Source organism: Salvelinus namaycush, chromosome 20 (genome assembly GCF_016432855.1).
Source record: "Salvelinus namaycush isolate Seneca chromosome 20, SaNama_1.0, whole genome shotgun sequence".
NCBI lineage: Eukaryota > Metazoa > Chordata > Actinopteri > Salmoniformes > Salmonidae > Salvelinus > Salvelinus namaycush.
Window position 1 is genome coordinate 52188566 of NC_052326.1, and position 22139 is coordinate 52210704.

General features: G+C 39.9%; 1 protein-coding gene across 2 annotated transcripts in view; it reads left to right on the plus strand.

Moving 5' to 3' along the window:
* Positions 1 to 15395, plus strand: part of LOC120065500 (protein SSUH2 homolog) — a 37484-nt gene extending 22089 nt beyond the window's left edge. Inside the window, exons 1-12 of one of the 2 annotated variants that reach the window (XM_039016552.1) lie at positions 5331 to 5446; positions 7841 to 7942; positions 8269 to 8344; positions 10268 to 10397; positions 10647 to 10707; positions 11097 to 11218; positions 11426 to 11488; positions 11666 to 11748; positions 11890 to 11982; positions 13511 to 13616; positions 14068 to 14175; positions 14685 to 15395. In XM_039016552.1, the coding sequence (XP_038872480.1) occupies positions 5422 to 5446; positions 7841 to 7942; positions 8269 to 8344; positions 10268 to 10397; positions 10647 to 10707; positions 11097 to 11218; positions 11426 to 11488; positions 11666 to 11748; positions 11890 to 11982; positions 13511 to 13616; positions 14068 to 14175; positions 14685 to 14825 (1110 nt within the window). In that variant the 5' untranslated portion in view covers positions 5331 to 5421 and the 3' untranslated portion in view covers positions 14826 to 15395. Of the gene's footprint in view, positions 1 to 5330; positions 5447 to 7840; positions 7943 to 8268; positions 8345 to 10267; positions 10398 to 10646; positions 10708 to 11096; positions 11219 to 11425; positions 11489 to 11665; positions 11749 to 11889; positions 11983 to 13510; positions 13617 to 14067; positions 14176 to 14684 lie in introns of those variants that run through there. The other variant, XM_039016553.1, reaches the window with a different exon arrangement.
* The last annotated feature ends 6744 nt before the right edge of the window (positions 15396 to 22139 follow it).

Sequence of the window (22139 nt, forward strand, 5' to 3'; positions counted from 1 at the left end):
GTGTTGCCTAAATGTTCTGCTGAAATAATGTATAGAGACTGGAGTCATATTTAAATTACTAAATCATAGAAGACAGTTAATAACGGAGAGATACGATAGAGTTGTGCCCATCGAAATGTTATTATTCTTATGGATTGACTGACATACGTTATAAATTTAGCGAGGTACATGGTGTTTTAAAAGTAGGAGTAGAGAAAGTTGGAAAGCGTGCGATAGATTTTAAAGGGACAGTGCACGTTTATCACAGTTATGTGTGTCTAAATGGCAGGGTATTCCTATCAAGCAAAATGGGGAGACTGTTTGAAGAGAGACTGAATGGGTTTTAGATATAACCATGAAGGAAATTTAAAACTAATGATTTGAGGGGGTACAATATAATTATTTTAAAAGTTTTTAGGTTTTGTTTGTAGTAAACGTTTGGGTTTGAGGGGATTTCCATGTTTCCCAGCGATAAGGTATCTTAAAGGAATACACTCACAAATGGAATATTAGAAGTTTTATTAAATACAGGTTTTATTTTGATAAAGGAAGGTTCTGGGAACCTGGATACAACATGCAGAAAATATTTGACTTTAAAACATTTTTTAATTTTTTATAATAATACAAAATATATATGTTTAATGTAGTAAGGAACACTTCTTTGAAGTGGTGGTATGACTTATGACTTCTATCATAGCTTTCCATTGTGGTCTGATCAGCCTCATTGGAAAGCAATTTGGATGGAGAATCTAAGGTCATTGGTAATACTGAGTTTAAGGTAATTTAATACAACAAGGCGGTGAAATTGATATTATAGTGTATTATATTTTCTTAGATAAATACGGTGAGAAAATTAGTTAGGATACGTTTTTAGAAAAGGTAGACTCATGTTAAGTATTTAGGACATATTTTAACCCAACAGGGCAGGAAAAAAGATGAAGGTAGGAACATAGTAATTTTATAAGCATTAAATTTAATTATGAAAAGAAAAATGTTGCAGTTCTTAGGGATGGTAATTACTGTAGATAATGGATCCCATACTATGCAATATTGATAGGATCGAGATAACCTTAATTAACCTATGTAAGGACTTTAGAAATTGCCACCATAGACATGTTTTTTATTTTTAAATTCCATCAGTTCAGATAAAGGCAAACAGTGAGACACTGAGTTAATGTTTGGAAACAACACATAGTTGTTACTGACTGTTATGAGACAGAGCTACAGACAGATAGGGGAAAGGGCAGACAGAGGGGCCCTCCCCACACTGCTGAGACCTTGAAGGTTTGAGAGCAGAGAGGAGAAAGTTTAGCACAACAGGTTGAAATAGTAGCATTGACTAGGGCCTGTGAAATAAAAAAGGAGACCATACAAAGCAGTACAGAACTCTTAAAAGTAGATAAGACACTTGACAGAGAATTGTTAGATTTGCACCAGTATTGATACAAGGGCGGAGCCATGTATCAAAAGGGGGATGGAATAGGGCACTTTGTGGTGTGGCCTATTAGTTAATAATAAATAAATAAATTAAAAAATATATCGCGTTCCCAACTTACTTGGCGGACACGAGTATGGTAACTGAAATATTAGGTCAAGATATTATCCCTAGAATTGGTTTACTAGGATAATAATGGAGGACATTCTAGCTAATCAGATAGAACAAATAGAATGACAGAGTTAGGGACCAGAACAAGTAGGCAAAGAAGAAGATATAATCAGATAGAATAAATGAGAAATTGTTTGTTAACCAAACCTGTATGTCCAAGATGTTATGCACTACAGGTGAATTACAGGTGAACTCACTCAATCCAGTCCCTGAGGAGAATAGGTGGAATGCAGCCCCGTTGGGAGGGGCCATACCAAGTATTCCTGGTGACAGCCTTTGCGGTGAGGATAGCTGAAAGAGCTACCTGGGGGCATATCACACATTGTATTAGGGTAAGACACACTGACACTGTCGAACAATCACAGGGGTAGGAGCAGAACCAGAACCAACAGGGTACTGGGGGCCAACTCTCTACTGAAGATTCCCTTATACCCGACCTTTCCCCGCTGTGAGCGTTCATAGAAGTGAAAGTGTGGCTTGGCCTCTGGCTGATGATGTGTTCTCTGGGAGAGGGTGGGGCTTTACAGAACTGGTTGTTCTGAGCTGTTTGATTGTGGGAGCCATATTCCTGATACACCATGAGCCCCCGAGAAGGCTAAAGAGGGTAACCTGACCCATAATTTAGACGATGAGGATTTTGTATTAACCAAGGATCACTTAATCTGGATAAGCAGGGAAGAAATTGAGATATTTGTGGAACCAGAAGAATTGAGCCAAAATGTTTGGTTTTAACACCTGTGTATAGGAGGGTGCCAGTGTACCTGTGTAATGGGCATGGGTGTGCTTATTGGGATTACATGATTACAAATACGGGTCCTTATTGGGAATGGAGGAGGGGTTACCCGTACAGCATAGGGGACCCGACAAAAGTAGACAGGTTTTCCCTTATCTGGGGAAGGAGTGAGGGGCAGTCTGATGTTTGTAAAGGTGATGAAATCCTACAAACAATTAAGTCTGTCAAGCTCTCGGATACAGGAACATATACGCTGGGGATAGGGGTGTCGGGACACGACCTTATGGGTTCAATTGCCCTGAAGGTACTGCCGAAACCACCACCAGTTCCAACCGGACAGAGACAGATCCAGTCGAACGGCTCCACCACTCCAGGTCCAACTCTAAATCCACCAACTAAAGTATTGAACCCGGTGCAGGTAATAAATGTTAAGGATATCACAGACAGTGACCAATTAGGCACTGAAACTGGTTATGAGGGGAGGAAAAATATGTGGTTAGCCTACATGAGGTATACAGCTAAAACACTCAACAGAAAAGACTGTTATCTGTGGGCATGCTAGACCTGTTCTGGCAACACACCCTTTTGCTCTAGGCACGAATTCCAGGCACTAAACCGGAATGATGGTCTGTGGCATTTGTTGCCCATTATTGGCCCAGCTATTGTTGATGCTAAGCAAACTGCCTGAATCAATTATATTTACTATAATCAACAATGAGTTAACTACACCACACCGCACTTAAGGGGATGGCTGAACAATGGGAGGCTACCTCTAGAACTGCCAGACAGAATAGGCTAGCTTTGGACATGCTCCTTGCCAGTCAGGGAGGGGTCTGTAAAATGTTTGGGGAACAATGCTGTACTTTCATCCCTAATAACACCAGCCCTGATGGGAGCATTTCAAAAGCTCTAAGTAGTCTAGATAAACTATCAGTGGAAATGAAGGGCTTGGCTGGAGTGGAGGAGGGGGGACTGTTCTCCTGGCTGGGTGGCTGGTTCGGTAAGTATACTGCATTGATGGTTACTGGATTTCTGACTCTCATTGTTGTATTCCTTATGCTGATGTGCTGTGCCGCTTGCATCATAGCCTGTTTGAAGAAATCTATTACAGATGTGGTGCGGGCTTCAGGTATGATGCCATTGCTTGAGACTCCGGAAGGGGACGCTGACACTGAGTCTAACTTCCGGAGAAAAATGGGGCTGACTGAGGATGATCCTTGGTTCGCTGTGGGTGAGGTTATGGAATGAAAAAGTTGATAATTAGTAGCTTAATGTAACTAACATACTTGTAAGAACTTGTCCTCCCTTATGTGAAGGTTTAAAGATCCTGGGTGGCAAGGAGCCCACCTGGTACAAGATAGGTGTAGTAGGGAGGACCAGATGGTTTTAATGTTTTCTACAAATATACTCTGTGTGTTTTCTAATATCAATAATGTTGTTTTTGCGCTTGCGGGTGTCAAAAGGGGGAATCATAAAAAGGGGGAATCATAAAAACACCAATAAAAAAGAGCTGTGTTCTGAATGGTCTTTAAATGTTAAGTTCCCGGGTTTAACTACAACCTAGTATGTGTGTCTCGATCATTGAACGTGATGGTATCTTTTTCTTAGTATTTACACCCGCGAGGGGTGTAAAAAGGGGGATTGTAAAGGATGGTTTTGTTCTCTTTTAACATAAATATATGCCTTATAGAAGTAGGACATGTTAATCACAAAACATAGTGTGACTGCAGAAAAGCTGTTGTTAATCTAGGGTGTCGACTGTGCAAACCACAAGGTTGAGACAAGATGGAAAAATGATGAATAACAAGAAAACAGGAACGGAGGAATGAGTAGAAACCAACAAATCAGCTCAATCTTCACAAGAACCATTCCGGACATTTCAATCCTGAGTGCTGTGACTGGACACCACCGATAGGCTAGCAAGTTTAAACCACGCTAAGCCTCTACTGTGACAGGCCAACTCTAAAGTTGGAACTAACTCTGGAACAGTATAAAAGAAGATGTCTGTACTATTTCAGTCAGTTCTCTGCTTTACCCTGCGTGGTGATACAGTGAACCCGTATATACGAAAATTGCATTTACCATTCTGAGCTTATGTTAAATAAAAATACTTAAAGTATATTCGGTGACTTTGAATCACATTTTATCCTGATACCAGATTTGATTGACGCAGCCTTTCACACATGTTCATTTATCAATTTCTAAGCACAACTAGCTAGCCATTCGGTAAAAGTGTAACTTAGCTAGCTACTGTAACATTACTGCAATACAAGCCTACTGTAGCCTTCTACAACCAAGCTAGATACAGTACCAGTCAAACGTTTGGACACACCTACTCATTCAAGGGGTTTTCTTTATTTTATTTTTTTACAATTTTCTACATTGTAGAATAATAGTGAAGACATAAACTATGAAATAACACAACTTCGTGATATCAAATTGGTAGTTAGTCTTGTCCCATCGCTGCAACTCCCGTACAGACTCAGGAGGCGAAGGTCTTATGAGTCAACCAAATCAGTGTTGCCAACTCCTCAGTAAGGAAAGTAGCTATTGGCTGTCCTATTTTTTTAAATGTATTTATTTACGACAAAGTGGCTAAGTTGGCAACACTGAACCAAATGTGTGCCGTGATCATTTAAAACAATAATAATTCTATCCAGTCATGTGACCTTTTAAAATATGTTCCGTAGGTCAGGTCTGACATTATTGTGTCTTGTCTCAACCTGTCCTGCGGATCTGTTTTGATTAGCACAGCTTTATTTTTCTTGGAAGAAAATATTGCTTTCAATTTCAACATATTCTTTGGTAGGTTTATTCTATTCAACAGTAACCTTTCCGTTTCAACACCCTTCTATACATGAGTAACTATCCATTTCAACAGTAATTTCAGTCCAAAAGCAATTTTGGAACGTTGCCAATGCCATGACCCGCCTTCCCTACAACGGAATGTGACATGACGTTTGGCACCACTTCAGTGTGTTGAGGAAAAGCTTTAAGAGCTCTGGTGTTGGTGGTAGTAAAGAGAGAGTCGACAGTCTGGCGGTAGTGGAGGAGTGAGCCGCTACAATTCTATCATCTCGTTCATTTAATTTCATTTCTTACGATGCTCAATCCTCATGAGGGCCAAGGTAAGTGTTTAAAATGCATCTGTCTAAAAATGTACTATTTATAACAAACCCAAAAAATGCTTTGGGTGAGTAGGGTGCGTGTGGATTGTTTATTACTAAAGCACACACTGCAGAGCAAAATTCCGGAGTTAGAGGAAGTGTCATATTTCAAAGGCTTGAAAGAGCGAAATCGGTGAAGACTCTACACCTCCTTGAATTCATGTATTTATTTATTTATATGTGCCCAACCAACCAGTCTATGCTTTTAGAAATACGTCAGGTGTTGTACTCCATAGTGCTGAGAGACTAGTGCTATTTGAGGCTGTTTCCGTTTTTTTTAATCGATTATAAAAAAATATATATATGTATAATGGTTTTCGTGATTTTTTTTTTTTCTCCAGTAAAAGTAGACTTGCATTATGTGAGTTGAGTGCTTTAACACAGAATTAAACAATTAATACAAGTTATATGATGGTAGTAGTTGTCCATTACTGCTTATCATTGATTATTTTAATTTAATTAAAACTTTTACTGATTAGAAACTGGATGGTTCGAGCCCTGAATTCTGAAAGCCGTGATATATTTAAGCAATAAGCACGAGGGTGTGTGGTATTTGACAGTGGTGTAAAAAGTACTCAATTCTCATACTTAAGTAAAAGTAAAGATACCTTACTAGAAAATGACTCAAGTGAAAGTACAAGTGAATTGCTAAAATGTCAAAAGTAAAAGTATAAATCATTTAAAATTCCTCATATTTAAACAAACCAGATGGCACATTTTTCTTGTTCTGTTTGATTGACGTATTGCCAGAGGCACACCAACACTCAGACTTCATTTAGAAATGAAGCATTTGTGTCCGATGAGTCCGCCAGATCATAAGCAGTAGGGATGACCCGGGATGTTCTCTTGATAACTGGACCATTTTCCTGTCAAAATCTTTGGGTGTCATGGAAAATGTATGGAATAAAAAGTACATTATATAATTTTAAAGTATACATTAAGGTGTCTGTAATAGAATAAATGTAAATAGCTTCCCAAAACATGTTTTACAATGGAGGGAGGAGTACCAAGATGGCTGTTTTACAATGGAGGAGGAGTACCAGACCTGAACCCCATTGAAAACCTCTGGAATGTGATCAAGAGGAAGATGGACGGTCACAAGCCATCAAACAAAGCCGAGCTGCCTGAATTTCTGCGCCAGGAGTGGCATAAAGTCACCCAACATCAACGTGAAAGACTGGTGGAGAGCATGCCAAGACGCATGGAACCTGTGATTGAAAATCAGGGTTATTCCACCAAATATTGATTTCTGAACTCTTCCTAAGTTAAAACATTAGTATTTTGTTGTTTAAAAATGAATATTAACTTATCTTCTTTGCATTATTTGAGGTCTGACAACACTGCATCTTTTTTGTTATTTTGACCAGTTATTTTCTGCAAATAAATGCTCTAAATGACAATATTTGTATTTGGAATTTGGGAGAAATGTTGTCAGTAGTTTATAGAATAAAACAAAAATGTTCATTTTACCCAAACACAAACCTATAAATAGTAAAACCAGAGAAACTGATAGTTTTGCAGTGGTCTGTTAATTTTTTCCAGAGCTGTATATATGTGCCCATCTCAGTGAACTAATCCATTGCAGCCTAGACTAAAAGCCAATTTATGCTTGATCCGAAAATGTTGTCGAGGCTCCATATGGAGCTTGTGACGCAATTTCAGAGCTTCCAGAGGCATGCAGAGTACTGCTCCGTGTTCCACGGAAATTTGCATATGAAAACCATAACTGGCACATAGATCGGTAGCATTCCGCATGAGGCATTCCACATGAGAAAGGTTGCCAACTCCTCGTGTAGCCTATTTCCGACAACTTCAGGAGAGTAACGGCAGAATCTGCGAAAGCCAGCAGGAGTGGGAAGAGAATAATTGGACCAGGTTAAGTTTTTTTTCTTCTGGTTATCTAGATCTCTGGTGCCCTCTTGAGGCATTTGTCTTATTTCATCAAACCGTAAGCTGAATGCGTATAGTTCATTTTATTAAAACACATAGAGCGTGTCTATATGGAGAAATATACTTAAGAAATTTGACCAATCACTTGGTCGAAAGAACAGACGACTTTCGGTCAACCAATATTTTTTTTGTTTGTAGGGGACAGTCCTACTTTCCACTATATTTACAGTTAATGAAGTACAGACAACTTCTGATAATGCATTGGATTGGTGGGACTGTTGTCCCAGGATGACAGTTGATGTGCTTTGTTACAGTATGTGTGTTTTTTACATTTGTCTCCTTAACTAAAACTAAAGCTTCTTTCAATCAAGTACTGGTGACTCACTCCTGATACATGCATGGACTGTTGTGAATGAAGGAATGTTTACCAAAACACAGGATAAGGCTGTTTTTTCTATCTTTCAGCGCTCTATGCCCCCCCGGTGCCCGCCCCAGGCCCCATGGTTCCCCCAGCTAGCATGTTTGGCAACGTACCAGGGTACGAGGACACTTTAGCTGGCGGAGGAGGTAGGTGTCATTATCAGAACCCTCTAAAGATACTCAACATCATCATCGTGGCCATTTTATAATGTCTAAGATTCTTGAAAACATTTGGGGTGTTATTATGAATTTGAGTGAAGTCAGTCTCGTATTATAATGTTATGACTATTGACTGTTTAGAGATGAGCAAAATGTAAAAAACCCTTATGAAGTCATCAAGTGGGATCCCTGAGATCATTCATACCAGGTGAAAAACAATAGGATTCATCATAGAGTATCAGTATGCTCCGTTTTCATATTTAATCATTGATGAAAGTATGTTTGAACTACCTAATGCCTTTGTGTCTCTATAGGTGGATATCTCCCCCCACCGATGCCCTTGCACCCGAATCGGGATCCAGAGCCTGCACCCGTACAACAAGACTGGAAGTATGGACCCATCACTAACATTACATTATGACATGGACACTAGGTTTAGAATGATGTTCCACACACACACACACACACACACACACACACACACACACACACACACACACACACACACACACACACACACACACACACACACACACACACACACACACACAGAGTAATAGATCCCTGTGTGAATCTAACCTTTTGGATTTCTTGCAACACGGTGTAGGGTGACGTTGCCCCCTAGATGCTTTGTGATTTCCCAACTAGTGGTTAAGGTTAGAAAGGAGGGGAAGCTGATCCTGAATCTGTACCTAGGGGAAACTTCACCCCGGAGCATGCTGTATAGCACTAGCCTTGTGCAACCAGACGGAATGCTATGCTCTCTTCGTTTGTGAGATCATTCTGCTTTAACAAGGCTAACATCAATTTGGATCAAAATTCTCTCAGGCCCGGGAGTGAAGTTTCCCGTAGGTACAGATCTAGAATCAGCTTCCCCTCTCTAATCCTAACCTTGAATATTAGTGGGGAAAATGCTAAATTGACCCAAGATTATTCTCTTAGACAATGTTGAGCGTTTTGCTCTGTCATCATGGCCTACTAGTCTGGACGACCATGTCTTTGTTCATTGATTAAATCTGTAGAGGACAGGGCACCATTAAGGGCTTTCCAGACACGAAGTGGCGGTGGATTGATTTTCAATAGAAAATCAGATAGAATTCTTGACCAGTAACTTGGGGTACTACAACAAGAGGTGTCGTCTTGCATTGACTAAGGGTGTCAACAATGCATTACCAGATAGGCAGTCAGGCTAGAGAAAGGGTGTCAACAATGCATTACCACATAGGCAGTCAGGCTAGAGAAAGGGTGTCAACAATGCATTACCAGAATGGCAGTCAGGCTAGAGAAAGGGTGTCAACAATGCATTACCACATAGGCAGTCAGGCTAGAGAAAGGGTGTCAACAATGCATTACCACATAGGCAGTCAGGCTAGAGAAAGGGTGTCAACAATGCATTACCAGAATGGCAGTCAGGCTAGAGAAAGGGTGTCAACAATGCATTACCACATAGGCAGTCAGGCTAGAGAAAGGGTGTCAACAATGCATTATCAGAATGGCAGTCAGGCTAGAGAAAGGGTGTCAACAATGCATTACCACATAGGCAGTCAGGCTAGAGAAAGGGTGTGAACAATGCATTACCACATAGGCAGTCAGGCTAGAGAAAGGGTGTCAACAATGCATTATCAGAATGGCAGTCAGGCTAGAGAAAGGGTGTCAACAATGCATTACCACATAGGCAGTCAGGCTAGAGAAAGGGTGTCAACAATGCATTACCAGAATGGCAGTCAGGCTAGAGAAAGGGTGTCAACAATGCATTATCAGAATGGCAGTCAGGCTAGAGAAAGGGTGTCAACAATGCATTATCAGAATGGCAGTCAGGCTAGAGAAAGGGTGTCAACAATGCATTACCACATAGGCAGTCAGGCTAGAGAAAGGGTGTCAACAATGCATTATCAGAATGGCAGTCAGGCTAGAGAAAGGGTGTCAACAATGCATTACCAGAATGGCAGTCAGGCTAAACAAAGGGTGTCAACAATGCATTACCACATAGGCAGTCAGGCTAAACAAAGGGTGTCAACAATGCATTACCAGAATGGCAGTCAGGCTAGAGAAAGGGTGTCAACAATGCATTACCAGATAGGCAGTCAGGCTAAACAAAGGGTGTCAACAATGCATTACCACATAGGCAGTCAGGCTAAACAAAGGGTGTCAACAATGCATTACCACATAGGCAGTCAGGCTAAACAAAGGGTGTCAACAATGCATTACCAGATAGGCAGTCAGGCTAAACAAAGGGTGTCAACAATGCATTACCAGCCAACCCTGTTCTGGGGTGTCATCTTGATGAGGCTCACCTTCTCTCATATTGTCTAGCATCCCCTCCATCACTGAAGATGTGGCGCGGGAGCGTTTTATAATGTACGCGTCTGGTTACTGCTGCTATAACAATGCCCCCGCCAAGGATGGAGTGATCACTAACATGCAGGCGTTCAACACCTATCGGGTAACGGACCGTCCGTCTTTTCTTTTCAGTACATGTATTATTATAATGACTTAATATGTTTGTAGAATTAAGTACATTAAAACAATGTGTTGTTTCTTTTTCATGCTTAAAGAGGACAATATGTCAGGTGGAGCTACTGTTTTGCTCTCATCGCTACCCCCCCCCCCCCCCCCCCCCCCCCACAATAATAGGGAAAATAAACTGATGCCCCACAACCTTATGTGCTTATTGTGTTTTTACTGTCCACAGTACCGTTTGGAGACATTCACAGAGTCTAGATCTACAGAGTGGGCCACCAAGCCTTATGAAGGTAAACTACACTACCCATCATGCTCCCTACCAGTTTTGGTTCATCCCCAGAACTTGGTAAACTACACTACCCATCATGCTCCCTACCAGAACTTGGTTCTTTCAGATACTTTGAGCGTTTGATTGAGTTGCCTGGGAGTGTCAGATGAGCGGGGTTTGTACTTCTGGGACTATGCCATTGATACCGTTGTGCCAGGCAAGCTCAGTCAAGTGCAGGGAAAACTATTTGAAAGAAAACCGATATTATTTGAACCCAGGTCTGCTTATAGTCATTACCATCTGTCCTTATATTCTTTCCCATTCAGGATCTCAGCAGTCCTTATGGATCCATTCAGGATCTCAGCAGTCCTTATGGATCTAACCATAACTTGTGTTTCCTGTACCTGACAGGTGAACCAGCAGACTTCTACACGCAGACTGCCCCCCGGCCGTGGGAAATCCCAGTGACAGGTCCCTCCCTGTTCCAAAACCACGAGGAGAACATAAAAGTCCCTTACACATCATCTAACAAGGTGTTTGTCTGTCTGTGTTTGAATCACAAATGGTTATTTTCTATTGTGGCTGTATTCCAGGTTTGACTATAATTGGCCAGGAAAGGACAGATTTGTCATACTTTATTTTCGGACTTAGGTCTAAGAATAGATCAACAAGTAAGCTAGAAGAGAAGGTAAGATGTATGAGTGAGGTTTGGTTTGATGACGCTGTCTCTGTTTGTGCAGCCCTGCCACACTTGTAGTGCCTCTGGAAAGATGCCCTGCCATGAGTGCAATGGGTCTGGAACGGTAAGAACGCACACACACACACACACACACACACACACACACACACACACACACACACACACACACACACACACACACACACACACACACACACACACACACACACACACACACACACACACACACACACACACACACACACACCTCTTTACAATTATCCATTGATTCTTCATTTAGAAAGCTTGTTGGGTCTGCAATGGATCTGGCAGACGGGGAGGAGATAGTCCCTGCAGCCAATGCAATGAAAGAGGAAAGGAGAAGTAAGTCATTCATTCATTCATTTTGAAATAATAATACAATGACAAAATACTCTTCAAAGACAATCTGCCTCTTTTTAAGGTGTACAGCACAGACATCTATACAGACTTATCTTATTGACTTGATGTTGTTTGTGTCTCTAGCTGCTCTAAATGTCATGGTAACGGGACTAAAGAATGTGAGACCTGCAAGGGCAAGCGGCAACTGTTGACCTACATCAACCTTAAAGTCGAGTGGTGAGTCCTTGGGATTTTTAAAATAAAATTATAAACTCATTAAGAGATTTATAATAAAAGTGTACATTTTTTAAGAAATGTTTTTATAAAATTGTCAACTTTGACATGTTCATCAAATTGTGAAGTTAGTAAGATATTTTTTATAAAATTGAAAACTTATGAAGAGGTTTTTAGTAAAATATTTTTAAAAAAGGTAACATTTGTTTACTTATTAAGAGATTTATAGTAAACATTTAAACTTATTAAGATATTTTTTTGTATAGTTATATACAAAGAGATTACATTTAGAGACACAGAACAAAAATGATTGAATATGCAAAGTTGATTGTAATTGTAACTGCAACGCAATATGCACTTTTCCTAATGTGTTCACAATTTATCGTTTTTAGTTTATTTAAGTTGAATGGTGAGTTGTTATGAGGTGCACATGTTTCTGTAAATCATATCTTCTTATTAAGAGAGGATGGTTCGGAAACCAGAAAGGGTCATAAAATTTGGTATACAAATGGTGTACAACCATTTTATTATTTCAGGAAGGATAAGGTTGAGGACTGATATTATTTGAGGAAGGATAAGGTTGAGGACTGATATTATTTCAGGAAGGATAATGTTGAGGACTTATTATTTCAGGAAGGATAAGGTTGAGGACTTATTATTTCAGGAAGGATAATGTCGAGGACTGATATTATTTCAGGAAGGATAATGTTGAGGACTATGTTATTATTTCAGGAAGGATAATGTTGAGGACTATGTTATTATTCCAGGAAGGATAATGTTGAGGACTATGTTATTATTTCAGGAAGGATAATGTCGAGGACTGATATTATTTCAGGAAGGATAATGTTGAGGACTATGTTATTATTTCAGGAAGGATAATGTTGAGGACTATGTTATTATTTCAGGAAGGATAATGTTGAGGACTATGTTATTATTTCAGGAAGGATAATGTTGAGGACTATGTTATTATTTCAGGAAGGATAATGTTGAGGTCTATGTTATTAATTCAGGAAGGATAATGTTGAGGTCTATGTTATTAATTCAGGAAGGATAATGTTGAGGACTATGTTATTATTTCAGGAAGGATAATGTTGAGGACTATGTTATTATTTCAGGAAGGATAATGTTGAGGACTATGTTATTATTTCAGGAAGGATAATGTCGAGGACTGATATTATTTCAGGAAGGATAATGTTGAGGACTATGTTATTATTTCAGGAAGGATAATGTTGAGGACTATGTTATTATTTCAGGAAGGATAATGTTGAGGACTATGTTATTATTTCAGGAAGGATAATGTTGAGGACTATGTTATTATTTCAGGAAGGATAATGTTGAGGACTATGTTATTATTTCAGGAAGGATAATGTTGAGGACTATGTTATTATTTCAGGAAGGATAATGTTGAGGACTATGTTATTATTTCAGGAAGGATAATGTTGAGGTCTATGTTATTAATTCAGGAAGGATAATGTTGAAGACTGATATTATTTCAGGAAGGATAATGTTGAGGATTTTGTTGTTATTTCAGGAAGAATAATGTTGAAGACTATGTTGTGGAGCAGAACAGTGGGCTGGAGGTTAACAATCTGAGCGATGTGACGGGAAAGACACTCTTCAAAAACGCCCAGTACATGGTAAGGAAGGAACAAAACAGACTGGGTGCATTCATTAGTGATCACCGTAGCAAAAATGCTTTGCAACCAAACATTTTTTTGCAATAAAAACAAACATTTCTTATTGGACATGTTTTGACCCTGCTTTACAAGGTCAGTCCCTCCTGGAAACCATTTAAAAACGTTGAAATGTCTCTCTGCTCCCCTGCTTAACTACAACTTCTGTTTAAGAACAAAACAGAACTCAACAGCTTTTAAGTCATGTGGCAGAGCGTTTAGAGTAAACGGTTTTCGTTCCAAAATGTTTTACTACAGTGCAAAACGTTTGCCCTTGTTAGGTTCCCCTTAGTAAACTAAGCAACACATGTGACATTTTAGTATTTTTTTTCTATTGGTTAAATTTTTTAAAAATATTCTCTGACATATTACGGAAATGTTGTGTGTGACATCATCACATTCCTCTGTTCATCAGCTGTATCCAGTGTATGGCTTCCCAGATCCGTCTTTATCCCAGGCTTCAGACCGTTTGGTTAGAGAACACCAGGCTAAATACTCCCAGAACTCTCGCATCCTTCAACAGGTACAATATTTGTTATACCAGCGGTTCTCAAACCTCTGGGACCCGCAGCCGTTCCATGTATTTGAACTATTCCAAAAGTAGCGCACCTAATTCAAGTTGTAAACGAATTATCAAGCCCTTGACTAGTTGAATCAAGTGAGTTAGTTCAGGACTACAACCGAGGAGAGGTTTGAGAACAACTGTGTTACAGTAACAGGTACAGTACAGGCAACTTTACAAGCAGAAGTTATAATATTTGTACACAGGATATGACAACATCTGTTAGCCATGTTTCTCAACTTTAAACCCTTTTGGGGGTGGTTTTCCGTACACTGATTAAGCCTAGTACTGGACTTAAAAGTAAACTCGTTGGAGAGTCTTCATTTAAAATGCATTTTAGTCCCGGATTAGGCTTCATCTGTGTACAGGAAACCAGGAAACCGCCCCTTTGAGCCCCATACTGCTTATTGATGATCACCTGTCAATCAACTAATAAGATAAATGGTCTCACTCTTCTGTTGTTGTTTCAGCAACAAACCATCGAGTTGATTCCCATCACCAAGGTGACCTACAAGTGGAAGGGAGGCATCCATGTTTACTATATCTATGGGAACGAACACCAGGTCAAAGTTCCTGACTACCCTGCCACCTGCTGCTGCTCTATCATGTAACCAGTCAAGCCAGCCAGCCAGCCAGCCAGCCACTTAACCATACCCCTTTTGGTGGATGCGTCACCAGGCCAACCCAATACAGCCTTGACTCGACTTAGTTCAGCTCAGTATGAAAAAAGGTTGTGTTTATCAGTTAGCTAGCTAGTTAGTTAGTTAGCTAGTTAGTTAGGTAGGTATTGTAGGTAGTTCTTTAGGGCCTTTTACCCTCTCAGGTGTTTAGGGCTAAGTGTATTCTGATCAGTATACTTCATGTTGTTGTTTATTTTTATAATAATTAATGCAGCCCTGGAATTTCAGGAATTTGTTTTTTGTTTCAACTTTCAATTTTTCACAAGTAAATTACTTTATGCAAATATCTTTTTTTTATTGTTCAGAAATGTGGTGGGTACTCTCTTCGTTCGCTGGACTTTATCCTGCTAACTGTTCCAAATGTCCGAACTGAATTTGATAAAAGGTATTTTATGTACACTGCGCCATCGTCTTGGAACACCTTATAAAATAATTTTAAACTGGAAGAACTTGTCCCGATTGGTGTTTTTTAAATCACTGATGAAGGATTTTGAGGCTGATTCCCTGACCTGTCAATGTTTTTAATTTGCTGTTTTTGATTTTGTTATACTCTTGTGAATTCTATGGTCTTTACTAGATTACTTGTAGTTTTTCATGTTGTTTCTGTCATTTTTGTAATGACTTGGTGCTGCCTATCTTGGCCAGGACGCTCTTGAAAAATAGATTTTAAATCTCTATGAGCCCTTCCTGGTTAAATAAAAAATAAAATAAATATAGAAAAACTAAAGGCTATTGAAGGAAATTGCTGCATTTCTGATTCATTCTTGTTACATATACTTTAGTACAGTCAATAAAGAGAAGGTGTTAATCTTATTCGATAATGAAATACTGATATATGTGAAAAATCATTCAAACTTCAAAGAGAAAAGTTAATTTACAGTGGGGAGAACAAGTATTTGATACACTGACGATTTAGCAGGTTTTCCTACTTACAAAGCATGTAGAGGTCTGTCATTTTTATCATAGGTACACTTCAACTGTGAGAGACGGAATCTAAAACAAAAATCCAGAAATTCACATTGTATGATTTTTAAGTAATTAATTAGCATTCTACTATTATTATTTGTCTGGGTAGCCATTTGATTAGATGTTCAGGAGTCTTATGTCTTGGGGGTAGAAGCTGTTTAGAAGCCTCATGGACCTAGACTTGGTGCTCCGGTACTGCTTGCCATGCAGTAGCAGAGAGTCTATGACTAGGGTGGCTGGAGTCTTTCACAATTTTTAGGGCCTTCTGACACCGCCTGTTATAGAGGTCCTGGATGGCAGGAAGTTTGGCCCCGGTGATGTACTGGGCCGTACGCACTACCCTCTGTAGTGCCTTGAGGTTGGAGGCCGAGCAGTTGACATACCAGGCAGTGATGCAACCAGTCAGGATGCTCTCGATGGTGCAGCTGTAGAACCTTTTGAGGATCTGAGGACCCATGCCAAATCTTTTCAGTTTCCTGAGGGGGAATAGGTTTTGTCGTGCCCTCTTCAGGACTGTCTTGGTGTCCTTTGACCATGTTAGTTTGTTGGTGATGTGGACACCAAGGAACTTGAAGCTCTCAACCTGCTCCACTACAGCCCCGTCGATGAGAATGGGGGCGTGCTCAGTCCTCCTTTTCCTGTAGTCCACAATCATCTCCTTTGTCTTGACCACGTTGAGGGAGAGGTTGCTGTCCTTGCATCACACTGCCAGGTCTCTGACCTCCTACGTATAGGCTGTCTCGTCGTTGTCGGTGGTCAGGCCTACCACTGTTGTGTCATCAGCAAACTTAATGATGGTGTTGGCGTCGTGCCTGGCCGTGCAGTCATGAGAGAACAGGAAGTACAGGAGGGGACTGAGCACGTACCCCTGAGGGGCTCCTGTGTTGAGGATCAGCGGGGCGGATGTGTTGTCACCTACCCTTACCACCTGGGACCGGCCCGCCAGGAAGTTCAGGATCCAGTTGCAGAGGGAGGTGTTTACGGGGACATTATCATGCTGGAACAGGAAAGGGCCTTCCCCAAACTGTTGCAACAAAGTTGGGAGCACAGAATTGTCTAGAATGTCATTGTTTGCTGTAGGTTTAAGATTTCCCTACACTGGAACTAAGGGGCCTAGCCCGCACAATAAAAAATTATTCATCCTCTACCAAACTTTACAGTTGGCACTATGCATTGGGGCAGGTAGCGTTCTCCTGGCATCCGCCAAACCCAGATTCGTCCGACTGACTGCCAGATGGCGAAGCGTAATTCATCACTCCAGAGAATGCGTTTCCACCGCTCCAGAGTCCAATGGCGGCAAGCTTTACACCACTCCAGCCAACGCTTGGTATTGCGCATGGTGATCTTAGACTTGTGTGCGGCTGCTCGGCCATGGAAACACAGTTCTTGTGCTGACGTTGCTTCCAGAGGCAGTTTGGAACTCGGTAGTGAGTGTTGCAACCGAGGACAGACGTTTTTTACACGCTACGTGCTTCAGCACTCAGCAGTCCCATTCTGTGAGCTTGTGTTGTCTACCACTTTGCAGCTGAGCCATTGTTGCTGCTGGACGTTTCCACTTCACAATAACAGCACTTAGAGTTGACTGGGGCAGCTCTAGCAGGTCACGTTGAAAGACCCTGAGCTCTTCACTAAGGCCATTCTACTGCCAATGTTTGTCTATGGAGATTGCATGGCGGTGTGCTCGATTTTATACACCTGTCAGCAACCAGTGTGGCTGAAATAGCCGAAGCCACTAATTTTAAGGCTTGTCTACATACTTTTGGCCAGGTAGGTCTGTCTGTCTGCTTGTTCCTTGTATACAGTAGGCCTACAACACCTTCCCAAAGTATTCATACCCCTTGACTTATTCCATATTTTGTTGTGTTACAGCCTGACTTCAAAATGAATAAAACACAAACGGTCTTAACCATCGACACACAATACCCCATAATGACAAAGTGAAAACATGTTTTTAGAAATTGTGATAGAAATGTTACTGTGTGTATGTGATCGTATGTTTAGCATTCTGCTGCTTTTGTAATGACCCGTCTTGGTTGGGTTCATGCTAGTGACTGGTTGACTGCACAGAGGAAACAACACAATCAACTCATAAGCAATTTGGCAGAACATTGCTCTGGGAACTACAACGAGTGACACGATATCTCAGCTTCAAGGTAAGAAGCCTGGTGTGGTATCAGTTAGTTACATACAGGAACCAACCATGCTTATAACTTGTTTGTTGCAAACAGGATGCACGTTTTGGAATATTTTTATTCTTTATAGGCTTCCTTCTTTTCACTCTGTCATTTAGGTTAGCATTGTGGAGTAACTACAATGTTGTTCCTACAATGTTGTTGATCTATCCTCAGTTTTCTCCTATCAGTCATTAAACTCTGTAACTGTTTTAAAGTCATGGTGAAATCCCTGAGAGGTTTCCTTCCTCTCCGGCAACTGAGTTAGGAAGGACGCCTGTATCTTTGTCGTGACTGGGGTGTATTGATACACCGTCCAAAGTGTAATTAATAACTTCAACATGCTCAAAGAGATATTCAATGTCTGCTTACCAACAGGCGCCCTTCTTTGTGAGGCATTAGAAAACCCCCGTGGTCTTTTGTGGTTAAATCTGTGTTTGAAATTCACTGTTCGACTGAGGGACCTTACAGATAATTGTATGTGTGGGGTACAGAGATGAGATAGTCATTCAAAAATCATGTTTAACGCTATTTCACACAGACTGAATCTATGCAACTTATTATGTGACTTGTTAAGCACATTTTTACTCCTGAATTAATTTAGGATTGCCATAACAAAGGGGTTGACATTTCATTTTTTCATTTTTTATTAAAACAATTAAAATGTAAAAATGTTCTACTTTGACATTGTGGGGTATTGTGTGTAGGCCTGTGACACAACATGTCAATGTAAACCCTGTTAAGACTGTAACACAACATGTCAATGTAAACCCTGTTAAGACTGTAACACAACATCTCAATGTAAACCCTGTTAAGACTGTAACACAACATCTCAATGTAAACCCTGTTAAGACTGTAACACAACATCTCAATGTAAACCCTGTTAAGACTGTAACACAACGTGTCAATGTAAACCCTGTTAAGACTGTAACACAACATGTCAATGTAAACCCTGTTAAGACTGTAACACAACGTGTCAATGTAAACCCTGTTAAGACTGTAACACAACATGTCAATGTAAACCCTGTTAAGACTGTAACACAACATGTCAATGTAAACCCTGTTAAGGCTGTAACACAACATGTCAATGTAAACCCTGTTAAGGCTGTAACACAACATGTCAATGTAAACCCTGTTAAGACTGTAACACAACGTGTCAATGTAAACCCTGTTAAGGCTGTAACACAACATGTCAATGTAAACCCTGTTAAGGCTGTAACACAACATGTCAATGTAAACCCTGTTAAGACTGTAACACAACATCTCAATGTAAACCCTGTTAAGACTGTAACACAACATGTCAATGTAAACCCTGTTAAGACTGTAACACAACATCTCAATGTAAACCCTGTTAAGACTGTAACACAACATGTCAATGTAAACCCTGTTAAGACTGTAACACAACATGTCAATGTAAACCCTGTTAAGACTGTAACACAACATGTCAATGTAAACCCTGTTAAGACTGTAACACAACATGTCAATGTAAACCCTGTTAAGACTGTAACACAACATGTCAATGTAAACCCTGTTAAGACTGTAACACAACATGTCAATGTAAACCCTGTTAAGACTGTAACACAACATGTCAATGTAAACCCTGTTAAGACTGTGACACAACATGTCAATGTAAACCCTGTTAAGACTGTAACACAACATGTCAATGTAAACCCTGTTAAGACTGTAACACAACATGTCAATGTAAACCCTGTTAAGACTGTAACACAACATGTCAATGTAAACCCTGTTAAGACTGTAACACAACATGTCAATGTAAACCCTGTTAAGACTGTAACACAACATGTCAATGTAAACCCTGTTAAGACTGTAACACAACATGTCAATGTAAACCCTGTTAAGACTGTAACACAACATGTCAATGTAAACCCTGTTAAGACTGTAACACAACATGTCAATGTAAACCCTGTTAAGACTGTAACACAACATGTCAATGTAAACCCTGTTAAGACTGTAACACAACATGTCAATGTAAACCCTGTTAAGACTGTAACACAACATGTCAATGTAAACCCTGTTAAGACTGTAACACAACATCTCAATGTAAACCCTGTTAAGACTGTAACACAACATGTCAATGTAAACCCTGTTAAGACTGTAACACAACATGTCAATGTAAACCCTGTTAAGACTGTAACACAACATGTCAATGTAAACCCTGTTAAGACTGTAACACAACATGTCAATGTAAACCCTGTTAAGACTGTAACACAACATCTCAATGTAAACCCAGTTAAGACTGTAACACAACATGTCAATGTAAACCCTGTTAAGACTGTAACACAACATGTCAATGTAAACCCTGTTAAGACTGTAACACAACATGTCAATGTAAACCCTGTTAAGACTGTAACACAACATCTCAATGTAAACCCTGTTAAGACTGTAACACAACATGTCAATGTAAACCCTGTTAAGGCTGTAACACAACATGTCAATGTAAACCCTGTTAAGACTGTAACACAACATGTCAATGTAAACCCTGTTAAGGCTGTAACACAACATGTCAATGTAAACCCTGTTAAGACTGTAACACAACATGTCAATGTAAACCTTGTTAAGACTGTAACACAACATGTCAATGTAAACCCTGTTAAGACTGTAACACAACATGTCAATGTAAACCCTGTTAAGACTGTAACACAACATGTCAATGTAAACCCTGTTAAGACTGTAACACAACATGTCAATGTAAACCCTGTTAAGACTGTAACACAACATCTCAATGTAAACCCTGTTAAGACTGTAACACAACATGTCAATGTAAACCCTGTTAAGACTGTAACACAACATGTCAATGTAAACCCTGTTAAGACTGTAACACAACATGTCAATGTAAACCCTGTTAAGACTGTAACACAACGTGTCAATGTAAACCCTGTTAAGGCTGTAACACAACATGTCAATGTAAACCCTGTTAAGGCTGTAACACAACATGTCAATGTAAACCCTGTTAAGACTGTAACACAACATGTCAATGTAAACCCTGTTAAGGCTGTAACACAACATGTCAATGTAAACCCTGTTAAGACTGTAACACAACATGTCAATGTAAACCCTGTTAAGACTGTAACACAACATGTCAATGTAAACCCTGTTAAGACTGTAACACAACATGTCAATGTAAACCCTGTTAAGACTGTAACACAACATGTCAATGTAAACCCTGTTAAGGCTGTAACACAACATGTCAATGTAAACCCTGTTAAGACTGTAACACAACATGTCAATGTAAACCCTGTTAAGACTGTAACACAACATGTCAATGTAAACCCTGTTAAGGCTGTAACACAACATGTCAATGTAAACCCTGTTAAGGCTGTAACACAACGTGTCAATGTAAACCCTGTTAAGGCTGTAACACAACATGTCAATGTAAACCCTGTTAAGACTGTAACACAACATGTCAATGTAAACCCTGTTAAGACTGTAACACAACATGTCAATGTAAACCCTGTTAAGGCTGTAACACAACATGTCAATGTAAACCCTGTTAAGACTGTAACACAACATGTCAATGTAAACCCTGTTAAGACTGTAACACAACATGTCAATGTAAACCCTGTTAAGACTGTAACACAACATGTCAATGTAAACCCTGTTAAGACTGTAACACAACATGTCAATGTAAACCCTGTTAAGACTGTAACACAACATGTCAATGTAAACCCTGTTAAGACTGTAACACAACATGTCAATGTAAACCCTGTTAAGACTGTAACACAACATGTCAATGTAAACCCTGTTAAGACTGTAACACAACGTGTCAATGTAAACCCTGTTAAGACTGTAACACAACATGTCAATGTAAACCCTGTTAAGACTGTAACACAACATGTCAATGTAAACCCTGTTAAGACTGTAACACAACATGTCAATGTAAACCCTGTTAAGACTGTAACACAACATGTCAATGTAAACCCTGTTAAGGCTGTAACACAACGTGTCAATGTAAACCCTGTTAAGACTGTGACACAACATGTCAATGTAAACCCTGTTAAGACTGTAACACAACATGTCAATGTAAACCCTGTTAAGACTGTAACACAACGTGTCAATGTAAACCCTGTTAAGGCTGTAACACAACATG